At 34.9% G+C, this 20,935-nt stretch overlaps 1 protein-coding gene across 1 annotated transcript in view; it reads left to right on the forward strand.

Moving 5' to 3' along the window:
• Positions 1–20,935, forward strand: part of USP32 (ubiquitin specific peptidase 32) — a 192,641-nt gene that overhangs the window by 137,518 nt on the left and 34,188 nt on the right. Inside the window, exons 10-16 of the mRNA XM_061142699.1 lie at positions 501–584; positions 6,082–6,143; positions 9,439–9,541; positions 13,256–13,451; positions 15,303–15,478; positions 16,130–16,270; positions 20,510–20,627. Of these exons, the coding sequence (XP_060998682.1) occupies positions 501–584; positions 6,082–6,143; positions 9,439–9,541; positions 13,256–13,451; positions 15,303–15,478; positions 16,130–16,270; positions 20,510–20,627 (880 nt within the window). The remainder of the gene's footprint in view (positions 1–500; positions 585–6,081; positions 6,144–9,438; positions 9,542–13,255; positions 13,452–15,302; positions 15,479–16,129; positions 16,271–20,509; positions 20,628–20,935) is intronic.

Below are 20,935 nucleotides of genomic sequence, written 5' to 3' on the forward strand. Positions count from 1 at the left end.
TAGGGAAATGTAATATAGATACTCATTTTTTGTTTTTATTAAGTTCTTTTCAATCTCTAAGAACTCTGATGAAATTGCTAGATATTTCTAAGAAGGAGGTCTTAGAAAATTGTTAGGATCAAAGTGCGTAATCCAGAGTCTGTAAAAATGCTTTCAAAATTAGCAAATACTTCATTTTCCCTATCTGGGGCCTTTTGTAGGTTCCATAGGTAACCTTTGAACCAGAAGATAATGTGAGTTATTTCCCAGGTGTTGTTGAAGGAAGAAAATGGTTGGTGATAAATTATCCTCATTGCCATTGACTACTTTAACGAAGTTTGGTTACCTCTGAACTTATCCTGGCTGGCCTGTTTCTCAGATAAACAGATAGCACCTACCTTAAATTGTTGGATTTCTTTCAGCCAAATAATCATTAGAAGTTTAATAAACCAGATTTTACTCAAATAAAAAATGAGGGCATTCTTAATATGAGATCTTTTAAAATACTGTTTCTCTTTCAGATGGGTCATCTTACTCTAGAAGACTATCAGATCTGGAGTGTGAAAAATGTTCTTGCCAATGAATTTTTGAATCTACTTTTCCAGGTATGTTTAAGGTAAATGACAGATACAGAGGGCACTGATACTAGTAGTTCTGCATCTTTTCCATTACGTAGTAGTTACTACATCTAAGCTACAAAACCATATATTATTTAAAAAACTACATTATCCTGTATACCACCTGAAAGATGGTGAGATAAAGCATGAGTGCCTACTGAAGTTTCTCAAAGTCATGAGAAGTTAGGAAAGTGGAATATAGCTGATTGTGTTTATCTTAAAATTCATGACAGAGCAGAATGTAGACACAGAATAATTTAAATTGTAAAAGCCATTATAATTGCTATTTTTCTTCAAAGACCCCTCCTAATAAGGCCATGGAACAGAGATGGTTCATAAATAGGCACCTGTAAATTTTTCACAAAATAATCAATCTTTCCAGTTAAGAGATTATCTTAGATGCAAAATTATTTCTTTTTTTTCCTAATTCTTTATAAGGTCCAAAAAAGATCAAAGGAGAAGGAAGAAAGAATAGCTGCTAGGAATGAGCAGCCAGATTTTAACTGTTTTCCCAGTTAAAGTAGTTCTTTCGCTCCCATTTTAAAAAATAGTTTATGGTTTCCATTTTTCATAGTTTTTCATAAATATGTAAGTTGACTTAATAGTGATATTTTAGATTCTTCTTAGATTCCTTTCCTTGTAAAAGCACCCCTGTGAAAGTCAGAAAAGTTTGGTATCTTTGTCTTTATCATGATCTTCCATTATAAATAAAGAGGTCTATGACATAACTGTTAGAATAAATGGAAATTGAACTCTTCCTGATGGGTAATTACTAACTAATGTATATTTAAAGCATATGCAATCTGATACACTTATAATACCCATTTAAATCACTCAGCTACTCCACTATCAATTTTCAACAGGAATTTAAGTTGATGGCTTTGGAAAATAAAAAATGTACAAAAGTAATATAAATCACTGTTGTAAACAGAAATGACTTACTTGGTAATATAAATGACTAGTGTAAACAGAAATGACTTACTTGGTAATATGAAAATTGATGAGCTTTTTTTTAAATCTCACTTAAAATAATATTCTCAAATTTTAAGTCATAATTAATTATATAAACATTTCGACCACTTGAGTTTGTATTTACATCATCCTGTAGCTCTCATGTAGCAGAGCATTTTGGATATTTGTATTGCCTTGACTGTTTTTTCATGCTTATCAGGGACTTGCAGTGACAGTATTTTCCTGTGATTCTAATTTATAAATAAGCATATGCTTGAGATTTGTTTCTGTATGTCAGTGTTTCCAGTATTATATTAAACAGTTGAAAGATTTTTTCATTGAGTACCCATTTACCCATCATCTAAGTTTTAACATTACATTTTACTGTGCTCACTTTATCCCATATATAGACATGCTTTAAAAACTTTATGTTCACTTAATATATGTGTAAATAGATTGGCCTGAATTATCCAGATGGGTCCAGTCTAATCACACGAGTCCTTAGAAGTGGACAACCTTTCCCAGCTATGGTCAGAGAAAAAGAGATGGCATTGGGAGCAGGGCTAGAGAGGTGCAGATCTGCTAGCTTTGAAGATAGAGAAAGAGCCATGAGCATAGGATTGTGGGTGAGCTTTAAGACACGGGAAAATGAAAGGAAGCATATTCTTCCTTGGAGCTCCAGAAAGGAATACCACCCTGTTGCCATCTTTATTTTTAGCCTGGAGAGATCTGTACCTTACTTTTGACCTGCATAACTGTAAGATAATAAATTTGTGTTGTTTTAAGCTATAAATTCTGTGATAATTTATTACAACAGTAATAAAAATCCAGTACAGAGGGAGATAACCCATATTTATAGATTGGAAGGCTCAATGTGTTAAAGGTGTCAGTTCCCCTTCAGTTGACTTAAAGATTTGTACACTCAAAATCAGAATCCCCAGAAGCTCATTGTTGTCACTGAGATTTTGTAGAACTTGACCAGAGGATTCTAAGTACACATGGAAGTATGAGGGTCAAAAACATAGCAAAGAAGAAATTCAGGAACAATGGATTTATATTACCAGATATTAAAACTTTTTATAAAATAGCAACAGTGTTACAACAATGTGATGTCTGCATAAAGTTAGATCAACCAATGGAACAACATTGAGAGTTCTTACACAGACCACGTAGGTGTGATCACTTGATTTATAACAAAGAAGACATTGCACTGCAGATGAGAAGGAGTGGTCTTTTCAGCAAGTGGTACCAGATTAATTAGTATTCTTATGGGAAAAACTATGCATCATTATTCACCCCATTACATGAAAAATAATTTTAGACCCTGTTACACAATATTGTCAAGTAATTAGCCTCCAACTAATAAAAATAAATGGGAAAAAAAATAAAAAAATAAAATTTGCTTGTCCAGAAAAAAAAAACAAAGTGAAGTAAGTCAGAGAAAAACAAATATTGTATATTAATGCATATATATAGAATCTAGAAAAATAGCACTGATGAAGCTATTTGCAGGGAAGCAATAGAGATGCAGATGTAGAGAACAGAATTGTGCCACAGCAGGGGAAGGAGAGGGCAGGATGAAGTGAGAAAGTAACATTGACATATGTACACTGTCAGGTATAAAACAGATGAGTGGTAGGAGGCTGTGGTATAGGACAGGGAGCCCTGCCTGGTCCTCTGTGATGACCTGTAAGGGTGGGTTGGGAGCGGGAAGGGAGGCTTAGGATGGAAGGGCTATCTATATCTATAATTATGACTGATTCGGGCTTCCCTAATGGCTCAGACAGTGCAGAATCTGCCTGCGATGCAGGAGACCCAGGTTTGATCCCTGAGTCAGAAAGATTCCCTGGAGGAGGGAATGGCTACCCACTCCAGTATTCTTGCCTGGAGAATTCCATGGACAGAGGAGCCTGGCGGGCTATGGCGGGCTATGGTCTGTGGGGCTGCAAAGAGACACCACTGAGCAACTAATGTGGCTGGTTCACACTGTTGTACAATGGAGGCCAGTGCAGCATTGTAAAGTAATTATCCTGCAGCTAAAAATAAATAAATTTTTTAAAAGTAATTTTAGGTAGATTATAAATCTAATAAATTTGGAAAGTAAAGAGTAAAGTGTCTAGAAAATAACATAGCTATTTTAATGACTTTGAGGTGGCAAAGAGTTCTTAAACGGCACAGAGAGCGCCAAGCACAAAGAAAAGTTTTAAGTTGGACTTCAGTAAAATCAAGAATTTTTTTTTCAAGAGATGCCATTAAAAAAATGATAAGAATTTATTGCTTTACTTGTGTCCAGGAGAAGACTTGTGTATAAAGCATGTGTGTGCTAGTCGCTCCGTCGTGTTAGACTCTTTGACCCCTTGAACTATAGCCAGTTTCCTCTGTCCATGGAACTCTCCAGACAAGAATACCGGAGCGGGTTGCCATGCCCTTCTCCAGGGGAATCTTCCTGACCCAGGGATCTGTTACATCCCCTGCATTGGCAGGTGTGTTCTTTACCACCAGCGCCACCTGGGAAGCCCATCTAGGGCATACAAAGAACAAAAATCAATGGGAAACAAGGCAGAAGCTTAATATTAAAATGTACAAAAAATGTGAATGGGTGCTTCACAAAAGAGAATAGGGCTAACTTCTTTAGTCATAATGAAAATACATATTAAAATTGGACTTGGAATACCATTAGACATCCACTAGAATGATTAGCCTTGAAGTGATAATGAAGCGTTGTTGAAGATAATAAGAAAGTGTAACTCTTTCACATTGCCAGAAGGAATATAAATTCTTACAAATATTGGCTGTTTTTATTTATACCCTATAGAAACTTGTATATCTGAGCACCGAAAGACGTAGAATAAGTTCTTATAATCACTTCTTATTACAGCCCCAAACGGAAAATGACCTAACTACCTATCAGCAATAAATACATAAAAGTAAAATGGTGATACTTGCATACACATGGTTTAGTTTAAAGCAATAAAAATAAATATATTACTGCTACACGCAACTGCATCAAGGAATCTTACATAATATGGAATGGAAAATACTGGACCAGAAAACTCAAAAGCAGACAAAAAGCAATCCATGGTGGTAGAATTCAGGGTAGTGAATACATCAAAGGTTGCTGTAGTGTCTGGGAAGGAACTCAAAGTGGAACTTTGGGGGAGGTAGCAATGTTCTGTTTCTTGCCTGGATGAAGGTCATGTGAAACTAACACAACATTATACATGTGAAACTAACACAACATTATAAATCAACTATACTTCAATTTAAAAACCCTTTAAAAAATTGTCTCAACAATAAATAATGAACTATTGATAAATGGATGAATCTCATAAACCTAATTTGTGTATTGTTAAGTAAATTTTACCTCAAAAGGTAAACAAAATTATAAACAGGCAGGCTGATATATTTATAGGGAGCTGTACTAATATCTATAACTTACTTTGAAATTCATGCAAAAATTAAGATGGATTAATAGATGAATTGAGGGAAGGATAAATGAATTATAATAAAATGTTAATGTCAGAATTAGGTAATGAGTATGGGGTATTCAGTGTAAAATTCTTTAAACTTTTCTGTATTTTTGAAATTTTTCATGATAAAATGACAGGGGTGGGGGTGGGGAATCACTTCTTTTATAATGATTTAGAGAAGGCAAATAAATTGAGGAGAAAATGAGCCTTAAAAAGCATACTTAGAACTTCCGTGGTGGTCCAGTGGTTAAAAATTTGCCTGCCAGAAAAAAAAGAATCTTCCTGGCAGTGCAGGAGACACAGGTTCGATCCCTGGTCTGGGAAGATTCCACAAGCCATGGAGCAGCTAAGCTTGTGGGCCACAGATACTGTTTCTGCATGCCACAACTACAACTACTGAAGCCCACGTACCCTAGAGGCCATGCTCTGCAACAAGAAAAGTCACCCACAATGAGAAGCCCATGGACTGCAAAAGAGAGTAGCCCTCGCTCACCGCAGCTAGAAAAAGCCCAGGCAGCAACAAAGACCCGGCATAGCCAAAAACAAAATAATAAATTCTCTTTTTAAAAGCATATTTAGCACTGGTAGCATTGATGTTCTTCTTAGAGCTGTTTAAGTTGAAATGCTACCTTTATGCTTCATTTCTGGTATCCGTTTCATCTCCCCTTTACCTTTGTACCCAAGTGCCGTAGTATGCTCTTCAGATTTCAGGAAAGGAGATAATATTCTCTGTGTGAGGCAATTAAGGTATATAGTATTAATGAAACATTCTAAAAAGTAGTTTTTTCCTTCCTTTTTTCTCCTTTTCTTCCTTTCTCTCTTTTTTCCCCCCAATCACAGAGATTTGGGAATTGCTTCCATTGAAATGATTTATTTCTTTAAAAAAAAAAACAAAATTTAAAGTTCAGATTTGCTCAAGTGGATCATTGGTAATTCATCAGCCAAAAGCTATTGTTAGTTTAGGTTCCCATCTAGAAGTGGATCTTATAGAGAATGTGAAATATTCTTATTCTATAGTTCAGTCATTGGCACCATTGAAGTTTAATTTACCATTTTATCTCTAGGTATGTCACATAGTTCTGGGGTTAAGACCAGCTACTCCAGAAGAGGAAGGACAAATTATTAGGTAAGTTTATAGATACAGTCTGTATATATTTTCATTAAATAGTTACAATTTCAGACATCTGAAATATATTGTTACTGGGTAACAGTATGTTTCCATGTTAATGTAATCTTTATGGTAGCACCCTGTTTCTCTAAATAAATCCCATAATGAAGTGTTTTTTTAAATGAGCTTCCTAACCAAGGGATTGGGTTAAGATATTTAAAGTGTAAGATGTGATGACTTGGTATATTGTATGTGTTCTGAAAGAATTCCCCCCTCTGTAAGGCACCCATCACCATCACATATCTTATAATGAAAATTTGTACATTTTTATTAATCCCTCTCCTAGCTCTTGGCAGCCTCTTTTCTATTCTGTTTCTGAATTCAACTTTTTTTTGGATACCATGCAGTATTTGTCTTTCTCTGTCCGGCTTATTTCATTTAGAATAATACCCTCAAGCTTCATCTGTGTGTTTTTGTAAAGACATGATTTCCTATTTTGAAAGGCTGAATAAAATTCCATTTTATATGTTCACAAACATCACATTTTCTTTATCCTTTCATCTATTTTTGGACACTTGGATTGTTTCCATACCTTGGCTATTGTGAATAACGTTGCAGTGAACATGAGAATAGAACTGTCTCTTCAAGATACTGAAGAGATCCGTATCAGGACACATCATCATTAGGTTCTCAAAAGCAGTAACAGCATTAAGATACCTATGTGTATCCTTCATAAAATTTAAAGGGCTAAAAGAAAAAAAAACACTGTAGCCAAGAATTCTATATCCCGAAAAAATATTTCTTCAAGACTGATTTGGATTTTGAAATGAATTCTTATATGTGACTCTTAGAACAGAAGCAGTAAAAGAAAAAATAGGTAAATTTGGCTTCATCTAAATTAAAAGCTTGTTCTTCAAAGGGCATTGTCAAGAAACTGAAAAGAAAACCTACGGACTGAGACATAATGTTTGTAAATCATAGATCTGACAAGAATCAAGTAACTAGAATGTATAAAGAACTCCTACAACTCATCAACCAAAATATAACTCAGTTTTAAAATGGGCAAGGGACTTTAATACACATTTCTCCAGAGATGATATATACAAATAATATACACATGGTTATCCAGCAGTTGAAAAGATGCTCAATATCATTTGTCATTAAGGAAATGCAACTCAAAACCACATGAAATTCCACTTTGTACCTACTAGGATGTTTGTAATTTTTAAGTGGAAAGTAAATTTCATGATGATGTAGAGAATTTGGGATTCTCATTGTGTCACTGGTAGAATTTGTAAAATGGTGTAACTGCTATAGAAAACAAGTTGGTATTTCCTCAAAATTGCAATTATCACATAACTCAGCAATTCCCTTCTAGGTATTTATCTAAAAAATTGAAAATAGGCACTAAAATACTTGTACCCAGATCTTCCTATTAGCACTGTTCACAATAGCCATAAGGTGGGAACAGCCCAAATATCAATCAGTAGGGTGAATGGTTAAACAAAATGTATATATATGCCATGAAATATCACTCAGTCATAAAAAGAAATGATGTACTGATACATGATATGACATGGATGAACCTCGCAAATGAAAGAACCTAGACACAAGAGGTGATGTATTATACGATTCCATTTATATGAAATATCCAAAATAGGTAAAACTATCAGTACAGAAAGCAGATTGGTGATTGTCAAGGGCTAGGGAAAAGGAGTAATAGAATATAACTGCTTAGCTGTGGTGTATGAAATTGTTTTGGAGAAGTTTGCATAAGATAAAATTAACCGTTGTAAAGCATATATAACATTCAGTGGCATTTAGTACAGTCAGAATGTGCGGAGACCACCTTATGTTATATGAATTTCTTCTCAATAAGAATAGTGTTTTTAAAATCACATTGTGACACCACTTCACACCCACTAGATAGATTTGTGATAGAAAAGACAGAAAATAACAAGTGTTAGTGAGAATGTGGAGCAACTAGAACCGTCATACAATACTGATGGGAAAGTTAATGGTGTAGCCGCTTTGGAAAACAGTTTGCCAGTTGCACATTATCAAGTATTAGATAGATAAACAAAATATACACAAATACCCTATGGAATATTACTCAGTAATAATAATAATAAAAAAAAAAGCACAAAGTAATAGTGTCTGCTCCAACATAGATGAACTTCAAAAACATCATGCTAAGTAAAAGAGATCTGATACAAGAGACCATGTGTTATAACATTCCATTTATTTATTTAAGTCCCTTGCCCATTTTAAAATTATGCAATGGTCAGAAATGGCAGCCCACTTGAGTATTCTCACCCGGGAAATCCCATGGACAGAGAATCCTGACTGGGATAATCCATGGGCTCCCGAAAGAGTCAGACACAGTTTAAGAGCTCTACAGCAATATATCTGATATAGAAAGAACTCTTAAAAATCAAAGTTAAAAAAATACCAAAAAAAAGTATAGAAAAAAGAGCAAAAGACATGAATAAACAATTCACAAAAAAGCTATATAATGGCCCATTGTCATATGAAAGGATCAAATTGACTTTACTATAAGAGAAGTACAAACTAAAGCTACCCTGAGACATCATTTGTCTCTTTTGCAGATTGACAAAAAATGATTTTGACAAGCCACTCTGATGGCAGTACTGGGAGAACAGGCATTGTTACACCCTGCTATCAGGAGTGTGTGACTCAGACAAGTAAAGAATCCACTTGCAATCCAGGAGATCTGAGTTATATCCCTGGGAAGATCCCCTAGAGAAGGGAATGGCTATCCACTCCCATTATTTTTGCCTGGAGAATTCCATGGATAGAGGAGCCTGGTGTGGGCCACAGTCCATGGGGTTGCAAAGAGTCAGGCATAACTGTGTGACTTTTAAAAAGATAGAAAATAAACTAGTGGTGTCATGAGGCTGAGGGCGGTAATTTGACTAAAAAAATGACTAAAAATAAAGCATAAAGATGTCTTCTGGGGGTATCTGAAATAGTTTAAAATTGGATTGTGGTAATGGTTGTACATGTCTGTAAACTTACCAAAATCATTGAGTTCTACACTTAATTCAGATAACTTTTATGTTATTAAATTATTCTTCGGTGAAGTTGTTTTTGAAACATCAGTTGGAGTCTTAATAGTGGTATTATGACTCCTGAAATTAGATTATCAGTGTTTCACTAATTTAATATGTGGCCATTTTCCAAATATATCTGTTTCATGCTTTTCCTTTGAAAAGTTTCTAATGATAATTTATGGGTGTATGGTCATCTGTTTTACACACCATTTGATGTACTGAATTTCTTTTGTATGTAGAGGATGGTTAGAACGAGAGAGCAGATATGGTCTGCAACCAGGACACAATTGGTTTATCATCTCTATGCAATGGTGGCAGCAGTGGAAAGAATATGTCAAATATGTAAGTAAGATTCCTATTTATCTACATTTAAAATAAGATTTTTAGCTCCATCAGACTTTGTGTGACTACTGGACAGTAATAAAATGCTCCAACCTAGAAAAAGATTTGAAGGTGAAACAAATGAATAATTATATGATGCTTGCTAAGGACCAACCTGCTTTTCTAAAAAGCAAGTTCCAGAGCAAGTAATAGATTCACTAAGAAATCAAGTACTATATACTTAGTATTTATAGCACATTATGAAAACAGAAGTATGAGACTGTAATTCTCACTTGGACAGTGGTTAGCAATTCTGATTGCATAGCAGAATAACATAGAAAGCTTTAAAAAAAAAATTCCCGAGCAAATAAATTTATAAAACATAATTGGAGAAAGGGATTGAATTAATTTAAGTCATTTTTGTATACTGAAAATTTTCTTTTGAATTCTAATTTAAATGGAATGCATTTTGTCGGTATGAACGCTGTCAGAAAAGCTGTGAGAAGATCAATATTATCTTTAATGAATTGCCAACAAGTCAACAAACTGAAGTCCAAACATATGATTAATAATTTAAATACTCACGCCTAATTCACAGGCCATAGGTCAGTGTGATTCTGTTGTTCTGTTGTTGATACAATTATGACTTCTTTAGTTAATAGTTGAATTTAAAATACTGATGGCTCCAAATCCATACTTAATGTAGATTGCCAGTTTTTAATCATTTGTATACTGTGATCACCATTTTTTTGCCATATAATTTCCATACTATTATTTTCTTAGTTACATTTATATAAATAACTTTATCATTTTTATGTAAATAAATATATCTTATTTTAATATCTTATTTTAAATCTTATTTATGTCACTATCTTAAATAGAAAATCAGTGTCACATTCCAGAAATAGAAGATCAAAATAAAACTAAATTTAATGTAAACAAAATATATTAAATTCCAAGTAGTGTTGCCTTTTGAAGACTAATACTGAGGCCTGTTCTCTGTTAAAAAGAGAAATTATCAAGTATTAGATTGGCATATCAGGTATTCAGTTAGCACATTAACACCAAACTGAGACCCTTTCCTCAAAGTAATCAAAGGACTGGAAGAGGATTGATTAGGGAATAATTTTTTCACTGTGAAGTAGAGTTATTTAAAACCCAACATAATCTGCTACCTTTCATATATTTTAAGAAAGTTAATAATTAATAGAAGATACTAACATTTGGATCTGTAATAAAGAATATGAATCTGTGTGCTTCTGAATTATTTGAAGTTTTAACAATAAAGCTATATAACTTTTTTAGTTCAATAAAGTTGATTGGTATGTAGAAAGAAATCTAGGTTTTATTCTCATTCTTCTTGCCACTCTTGATTATCACTGTAATTTTTTCAGAACTGGCTTTTGAAGAATCTACAAATTGATAGTGTTCACCTGGCTTACAGATCAAAGAGGCAAAAAAGATCTAATAAAATATTGATAAAATGTCTTCTTGTTTTGGCTAAAATTAGGGCTTCCCTTGTGGCTCAGATGATAAAGCATCTGCCTGCAATGCGGGAGACCTGGGTTCAGTCCCTGGGTTGGGAAGATCCTCTGGAGAAGGAAATGGCAACCCACCCCAGTACTCTTGCCTGGAAAATTCCATGCACAGAGGAGCCTGGTAGGCTACAGTCCATGGGATCACAAAGAGTCAGACACCATTGAGCAACTTCACAGGGATGCTGTAATTACATTAAAAGAATCTAAAGTTTCCACTGTGCTATTGCTATGCTGTGACTTGGAGTTTATGTTTTAAATTTGATGTGTTTGTTAAGTTTCAGTTAGTAACTTTCTAAGTGGTACCTTCAAGACCCCCATCCATTCATCAGTTTCATCTACTAAAATTTATGTCACTGTTTACTGAATACCACTTGAGTTCCTATAGCCATGCTATCTGTCTCAGATGCCTCTGGGACCTTGTTACTGTTTAGCACCTTTAGTCTTCCTATTTACCTTTACTTAAAAATATCCTGATCTTTTAAAACCACTCACAGATACATGTTCTCATAGCACCTTCCCTTCTGCTCCTCTTCAGTCTTCATTCTCTGTTTTTCTGTGTGTTTTTTGTTTGCTGATTTTTTTTTTTCCCCTCACAAGTAAGCTTAGTAGAAAATAGTTCTGTGCTAGCTGCCCCTTCTTCTAGGACTCTGTGTGTATGTTTAGTCACTCATACGTGTCTGACTCTTTTTGACCCCATGTACTGTATGTAGTCAGCCAGGCTCCTCTTCCATGAAATTTTTCAGGCAAGGATAATGGAGTGGGTTGCCATTTTCCTCCTCCAGGGCATCTTCCCAACCAATGGAGGGATTGAATCTGCATCTCCTGTATTGGCAGGCAGATTCTTTACCATTAGTGCCACCTGGGAAGCTACCTCTCCTGATTTTTCTCTGGTCATTCAGACTCAGTATCCTTCCTATATTCTTCTGCCACCTATCCTGTAAATACTGTTCTCTCCTTATTCTACATATGCCATATTCTTGTGTTTGCAGAAATGTATATAGTCCCCAATCTATATCTCATCTCTTTCTCTGTCCTGAGCACTAGACTCAAATGTCCACAGAATCTCAAGCCAAAATAAGCTCATTCCCAAAACTATCCTATTCAGTTATACACCTTATCTTATGAAGATGTCAACTCCCATCTAGTCATCTAAGTCAGCATCTCATGTTCTACTTTGGAATTAACTGTGCCCTTCTTTCATACACAATTAATTGCCACTTTTTTTTTTTTTTTGTCTCCTAAATTCATGCTCTCTCTCCATCTTCTTACTTCTGGTTCTAGCTTTATGGTTGAGTACCTCAGTGTCTCTTGTCTAAATTACTATAGAAGTCTTCTAACTTGTGTCTCAGTTTTCACTTTCTGCCTGCTTTTTGCACACTATAGAGTTATTTTTAAAACAAAAACTGGATTATACTATCCCCTGTTTAGAAGCCTCTCACAGAAAAATCCTGTCAATATAATGTTAAGTGAAAGAAAAAGAAGCAATATGCTGTATTTAAAATGTGTTTTCTGACAACAACCAGAATGATAGTTCACGTTTACTAAATGCCAGGCAATTTACATGTGTCACTCATATAATCTTCGTATAACTCTGAGATACTAATATCCTAGTTTTTACCCATAAAGAAACTGAGGCTTGTAAGTTTATGAAAGGCTGCATAGCTGGTAAGTCAGTACCCTGCCCTTAATTCTAACCGTATTCCCTACATTTATCTTTTATAGATATGTGTATATGTTCAGTCACAAAAAATAAAGGAAACACATCAAAATGTCAACTATAGTTAATGCTAAATGATGGAATCTGAGTACTTGTGATGTTTAGTTTCTTCATGTTTTTCTATATTTTCTATAATAATAATGTAATATTTAATAATAAAAGAATAAATATTATTTAGCTTTTTAATATCAATAAAAACCTTCCATGATTTTCAACTTCCAACAGAATAAATTCTAAATTACTTTATGTGGCACAGTGTCACTTGCAGTCTGTTCCCATTCTTCCTTACCAGTTTTGCTTATATACACTATTCTTCTTTGAAGAAATTAAAACTCAGTTATACATTCAAATGTTTTAAGTGCCATAGCCAGCCACAGGAGAATTAGAAACAGTAGACAGTTGGGGGATTCATTTTTGAAGGCTGCATAATTGTCAAATTATTGAATTTTACCTCTTAATATCTGACTGCATGATTTTTAGGATGCCAGCCCTGTTGTGATTGAGCCATCATCTGTGCTAAATGGAGGGAAGTATTCCTTTGGAACAACAGTACATCCTATAGAGCAGAGTGAAGATAGAATTGGGGGAGGCAGCCCAAGTTACGTGAACACCGCTGAAGAAAAATTTTCAGACAATGTTTCTAGTGCATCTGAAGCCTCAGAAACTGCTGGCAGTGGTAAGTAGGACTTATTTTCTGTGAGGTTTAGGCAGGGTCATTTCATAAAGTGGTACAGTTTGTCAGAGAGTATGCTTGGTGGTATATTCGCATCAGGCTTCCATTCACAGAAACAGGTTTTGAATTAAATAGTCAATTAACAGATTCTTAAATATATTAGCAGCTTTACAAAGAGGAACTCGTCTATGTTCTATGTCATTAATCTCCCAATTTGAAAATATTTTCACAGTTTTCATTGATTAGGTCAATCTTTCCATATTGTTATTAAATCATTCTGTCAATAAATTTAGTTTAGAGAAGCCATTTTTGAGGAAAATCTAAACTTTTATCTCCAGAACTCTAACCATAGCACACCTTCATTGGATCAAATGCATCCTCATGTCAGATTCAGACATTCCAGGCTGGAATTTGGGAGTTATTTTGTCAACATATTTAGAAAGAATTGATAATGTTGCCCATAATCCCCTTCGGTTGTTGATACCTACCTAAAACTTAGTAGTTTTACACTTATGTGGAAGGTGCTTTGCTATATTTTGGCCCAAATGAATTTAGTTGATTCCTGTTATTCTGCTGGTACAGTAGCAGGACTCTCAATCTTACTCTGTTGTTTCATCTTGAAGATTTTTCTTCTCCTTTTCTGTGGAGCAAGAAGGCAAATTGAACAGAGCTAGCATTTTCTCTGCAGAACTCCTTGTAGAATCTCAGTTCAGTTCAGTCTCTCAGTCGTGTCTGACTCTTTGCAATCCCATGGACTGCAGCATGCCAGGCTTCCCTGTCCATCACCAACCCCCAGAGCTTGCTCAAGTTCATGTCCATGGAGTCGGTGATGCCATCCAACCATCTCATCCTCTGTCGTCCCCTTCTCCTCCTGCCTCCAATCTTTCCCAGCATCAGGGTCGTTTCCAATGAGACAGTTCTTTGCATCAGATGGCCAAAGTATTGGAGCTTCAGCTTCAGCTTGAGTCCTTCCAACGAATATTCAGGACTGATTTCCTTTAGGATTGACTGGTTTGATCTCCTTGTCATCCAAGGGTCTCTCAAGAGTTTTCTCCACACCACAGTTCAAAAGCATCAATTCTTCACTTCAAAGGCATCAATTTCCCCATCTGATGTTATTACAGAGATCACTCAACAGTCCTAAAAGTGCTGTCTTTGATCAGCTTTTCACTGTTTCTTGACCCTCCCTCAGGTCCTTTTTGATATATGCTGACTCTGCACACAGCTCAGTTCTGTGCCGTCCACATGCTGAGCAGCACCACAAGTAGGTTAAAAGTGGTTGATGACTAGAATGTTTACCAGCGATTAACATATGGTTGAGAGTTGAAATACCTTAAGATACCATTCAGGTTCACAACGCTTAAGTCATTATCAATCATTTTCCTGTATGTATTTTTCTGTTGTAACATCCATGCCTTCCTTTCAAATAGATTTATTGGGGAACAGTTTCTTCTGTCCTAGCATTCTCCATTCTCCTGTTGGCGTTCTTGTTTTAGCTCCTGCTCTTTGGTTTAGAGATTTGTTATCACCCTTATCTACTAAGAACCTTTGCTGGCAGAAGAGAATTAAGGAAAGGTATGGGAGAGTCCAGCTACTTGGCCATATTTCTTCCTTTCCTATCAGAGGACATAGAATTCTTGTGAATTATTAGATATTCTAGGAGTCTGGCCAAATGTTCATTTGATTTTCCAAAAAGAAATACCTCTGTGTCTTCTACACAATTAGAGAATCTAACACTGGACTGACATGTCCACAGAATAATAGCATTAACCTAATACATGGACTTTGAGTTCATATCTTCGAGACTATTTTATGTATAGTAAAACAGAGCTTCTATCTTCTTGGTCCTTACAGGCTTGCTGTATTCTGCCACACCAGGAACAGATATGTGCTTTGCTCGACAACATAACACTTCTGACAATAACAATCAGTGTTTACTAGGAGCCAATGGGAATATTTTGTTGCACCTCAATCCTCAGAAGCCAGGGGCTATTGATAACCAGCCACTAGTTACTCAAGAACCAGTAAAGGTAAGTAATTGGACATCTCTTTCAAGTTGCTAATAAATTTAATTCTAAAAATTTCAGCACAAAGAAAATGTTTGTGATTCATTTTATTAACCTATTGTAGATAGAAATGTTTCTGTGAGAGTATTTTATGACTTACTACTTACATAGCCTCAGTTTAGTGATCCTTGGAAATGTTATTTTTCTTACTTAGAACAGCTACTATGAAAATGTAGTTTCACATGTATGTGAAAAAAGCTTTTTTTAAAAATGATAATACTTTTTACTGTTGGAAAGAAGTCTATGAAAGCTATCCTTAATATTTTCAAATGTTTCAGTGATTTTCTTTCAAATAATTTACCTTGAGTTTCCTTTCTTAAATAGTTTATTTTGAAAGTTCAAAATAAAAACCTTTTAGAAAATTCTTTTTTTTTTCTAGTAATGTGAAACTGAGTAGTGACATTTGCTTATTTTCCTGTGTCTAGGTTTTGTTAAAACACAAGAGACTAATTTTAAAAATACGTTGGGGGAATTCCCTGACAGTCCAGTGGTTAGGACTCCGAGCTTTCACTGCTGTGGGCCTGGGTTCCATCCCTGGTCAGGAAACTAAGATCCCACAAGCCAAGAGGTGGGGCCAAAAAAAAAAGTCAACATTTACATTCCATTCTTTCTAAGGCTACATCATTAACACTAGAAGGAGGACGATTAAAACGAACCCCACAGCTGATCCATGGAAGAGATTATGAGATGGTCCCAGAACCTGTATGGAGAGCACTTTATCATTGGTATGGAGCAAACCTGGCCCTACCTAGACCTGTAAGTACAGCCAATATTGTCTTATATAAGAAGCATTTATAATAGGGTCTTCTATTAATTCACTATATGAACCTCACTATCCACAAATTAGTTCTTAACCATGATAGAGCATTCAATACCTGTTCAAATTAGTTGAATAAATTTTAGGTTCTTTTATTTTCATTCATTCACTTACTCATACATTTATTGAGCACTGTACTAGGTACTAACCACAAAATGATATTCCTTTGGGAATGGGCAACTTCTATAAAATGGAGGAAATAATCACTGGACTAAATAGAGTCAAGGAATTATGAAGCTAGGCAATTAAATAAGTCATCCACATAAACACAGACATTAAGATAATGCAGAACTTAAGACTGGAGCAGAAGTCTGAGAGTCAGTGCCAAGAAGTTCAGTGAAAAAAGAGAAGTGGTACAGATATTATTTCTAAAACTGTTATCCCCTTAGCCACACAGACATCCACTTAGCTGTTGTGGATTTTTGTGGTTTGTCTTTCTGAAGGAGGGACATAACAAGATCATAATAGATGATAATAAGAATTCAAAGCTGGTGAATTCTGATTGTGACCATTAATAGAATGAGTCATTTAGAGCATAAGTAAAATGCTCTGAAGTAATTTAAAGGGCTTGGAGTGTGTAATATCAAAATATTAGTTAACTCTATAGCATCATTTATTTTGCTTATACAGTAAACGGCAGTATTCACTGCCTTGAATACTCTTTACATTATTGATGCAGCAAAATACTTCATAAGATTCTTTTGCTATATCACAAAACACTCTCCCTTATATAATGTCCAAACTAGAACTTTTTTATACCAGGAAGGTTTTACATAGATAAGATATAGTAAGTTAGATCACTTCCAAAAAGAGTAAAACTCTGCTGTATATCCATAGTCTATAATTTTAATAATGATTTTATTATTAATAATTATATTTACAAAAATTATGTTTAAATCTTAATCAGGAATTTAGGGTATGTATTTGTTGGCTCCAAAAGGTTTTTACTATATTTGTCAACAGAACTCCTAGTTAGTTAAATGTAAATATGAATATACATAGATATATATGCATACATATTCTTTATTTATTGGGGTTTGGGGTAGTCCTTGAATTAATCACTTAATTTCTGGGACTTCCCTACTCTGTCTAAAATTCTGTATCTGTAAGGGAATCATTGTGATAATGGTAGATGTTTGATGGTTAGATGGATAGACAGATGCAGTTTGATATTTTAGAGTCTGCCTGGATTCACATTCAGTTCAGTTCAGTTCAGTCACTCAGTCGCGTCCAACTCTTTGCGACCCCATGGACTGCAGCACACCAGGCTTCCCTGTCCTTTACCAGCTCCCGGAAACTTACTCAAACTCATGTCCATCAAGTCGGTGATGCCATCTAACCATCTCATCCTCTGTCGTCCCTTCTCCTCCTGCCTTCCAATCTTTTCCAGCATCAGGGTCTTTTCCGGTGCGTCAGTTCTTTGCATCAGGTGGCTTCAGGACTGATTTCCTTTAGGATTTATTGGCTTGATATCCTTGCAGTCCAAGGGACTCTCAAGAGTCTTCTCCAACACCACAGTTCAAAAGCATCAATGTTTTCATCTCTAAGTCTTAGTTTCCTCATCTGTAAAATGGAGTTAACAGTGGTATCTACCTCATTAGACTTGTTTTGATAAGTAAATAATGCATATGATTAGCACAGCATCTGAGTTATAGTAATGGTCAGTAGCAAATTTTGCCTGTTGCTGCTGTCATCATCATCATAATTATTAAATGAGTTTTTTCAAAGCCTCACAAAAGGTCATGCTTTTTAACATTGGTATCATAAATATTAGTTAAGCTACCATTTTACTACATTAAAGCTTCATTTGCTGGTTTGACAGTATTTTTTCACCTCTAAATATGATAATTTGCCTGATTTCAGGAAAAATTGCTGTAAAAACATTTAAAGTATGGTGTTCCATGTTAAAGAACACTAAGTATATTTGCCACAGCAAGGTTAAAAATAAATACTTTCATCGACATGTTTACATAAATCACACCATTTTTTTAAAAATAACTTTAATTCTTGTGAACAAGCTCAATAACAAATTGAGCATTGTAAAAAAAATACAAAGAAAATAAAAACCATATCCTACTCCTTAAGAAGTATTTACTATTTTATTTTTTTTAGAAGTAATTACTATTAACATTTCAATGTACGTCTTCCCAAACATTCCTGTGCCTATTATATACAAATATGTATAAATAATTTTATGAAATTGAATCATATTATGCTTGCTGTCTTATAATCTATTTTCAATCTAAGATAGATGTTATTGATATCTTTCGAGGTTAATAACTCATAATTTATTAACCAATCACCATGGATGGACATTTAGTTTGCATCCAGATTTTCGTTGTTTAGAACAATTTTCTGGTGAATATTCTCTTCTCCAATGTGTGGTGATCTCTTTAACATCAATTCCTACAAATGGAATTGCATTTATTGTTATCCAGTTGTAGTTCAGTTAGTTCATAGACAAGAATAATTAAAATGTAAATATGTATATATGTTTGATTATGCATGAATGTATAAGAATTTGTTGATCTGTAATTTGCTCACAAAATCACTTATCTTGGAAAGTAAGCTACACATTATAAAAGTTACTTCATTATCAGTTCAGATTCTGCCAAAAGTATGTTTTCTATGTAGCCTGATAACTACAGGTACAGAATTATTGATCTTTCTCCAAATCACAGTTAAACTGAAATCCTGAGAAAATCTGACTGTTGGCTTTGTAGCTCTCAGTGACTCTCTAGAAGAAATGGAGAGACTTTTGTTTTTCTCCAGTGGTCTTACTGTTGGGGAGAGCTCCTTTTACTGCTTACTATTTAAATAGTAGTTGATAAAGCTTACAAGTGGAGCTTTTGTAGTATACTATAGCATATCAGAACATGCAGAATACTTTAAAGAAATGGTCCTAAAGGTTTGGTTTGTATCGTTTTTATCTGGCTCTTTACTGCCCCCTCTTGATATTAAAAAATGCTCTGTTGCAGAATACATTGATTTCTAAAGCAAAAGAAAATGAAAGCCCAATTACTTGAGGTTGTTAAAGATTCTGTAAGATTTTACGTTTTAGAGAGTTTGAAGACTTCCCTGGTGGCCCAGTGGTTGAGAATCCACCTGCCAATCCAGAGGACATGGGTTCAATCCCTGGTCCAGGAATATCCCACATGCCACTGATGAACTATAAGTCCACGTGCCACACTACTGAGCCTGTGTTGTGGAGCCCGTGAGGGCTGCTTCAACCATGTGACTTTCAGTTTAGTACATCCAGTTTAGTTGTTTTAATCATAGACAAAGAAATATGAACAGTCCAGGTAAAGAAAATATAGATAGTAAATTTTTACATGGAAACATTTTTGTTCTCACTACTAATACAAGAAATAAAATTTAAAGTACATTTAAAATATTCTTGGTGGGAGGGGGGTTCAGGATGGGGAACACATGGAAATCCATGGCTGATTCATGTCAATGTATGGCAAAAACCACTACAATATTGTAAAGTAATTAGCCTCCAACTAATAAAAATAAAAATGAAAAAATAAAATATTCTTTATATGTATTAAAGAAATTAAAGTCATGTCCAGTGATAATGTTTTGTGAAAGTAATACATTCATATATTTCTGAGAATATTGTAAATTGCTGCATTTTGGGTGGCAATGTAACTTATGTAGTTAATGACATGAATGTGTGTGTGCTCAGTGATTTTAGTCTTGTCCGACTTTCATGACCTTGTGGACTATAGCCCTCCAGGCTTCTCTGTCCTTGGGACTCCCCAGGCAAGACTGATGAATAATCCTGTACTTTTTCACTTGTGACTCCATTCCTAAGAATTTGTCCTCTAAAAGAACATCATTTTTCTATATGAGATATGTAAAAGTGAAAAGAGTTATTGTGTGAGAGAACTAGAATTGTAGATAATATTTAAGATTTTTTCCCCTTAATATTGATGTTACTTGCTTTTAAATGGAGTGGGAGAAAATACCCACCAGGAATCCTAATCCTGGAAAATGGACTTAGATGCAGGAGCCTGAGGGCCTATAAACCCATGTCATATAAACTGATGACTTTCTGAAATATAGGCAGTGAACCTTTGAACATTTCAGTTTGGAAATAAATCTCAGAAATTAGGTAAAAAATGGCAGGTTTTATTTCTTTTATAGTGATCACTTCGTATCTTTTAAAACAACAGGTGATCAAAAATAGCAAGACAGAAATCCCAGAACTGGAATTGTTTCCTCGCTATCTTCTCTTCCTGAGACAGCAGCCTGCCACTCGGACACAGCAGTCTAACATCTGGGTGAATATGGGTATGATGAGCCTGAGAGTGTTTCCTCAGCATTTACCAAGAGGTAACTTAAGAATGCAGCAAGAATACCGTGCATTTCCTTGAAAAAAATTAAAATGAAAACCAATTTGCTCCAAGTCTGGTGCCACTATACTAATACACATTTTCATCTGTTTTCATACAGAATCAGAAAATCTCTTATGGGCCTTAGATCTACGGTCATGCGCAAGACTAGCTGGGGTAGAGGCAAAGTCCCAGCAGCAAACTGAAAAGGGTTGTTTCCTTTTCTGGCTTGCAAACATACAAAGATAATAAGCAGAAATGAATTTT

Source organism: Dama dama, chromosome 5, assembly GCF_033118175.1.
Source record: "Dama dama isolate Ldn47 chromosome 5, ASM3311817v1, whole genome shotgun sequence".
Classification (NCBI taxonomy): Eukaryota; Metazoa; Chordata; class Mammalia; order Artiodactyla; family Cervidae; genus Dama; species Dama dama.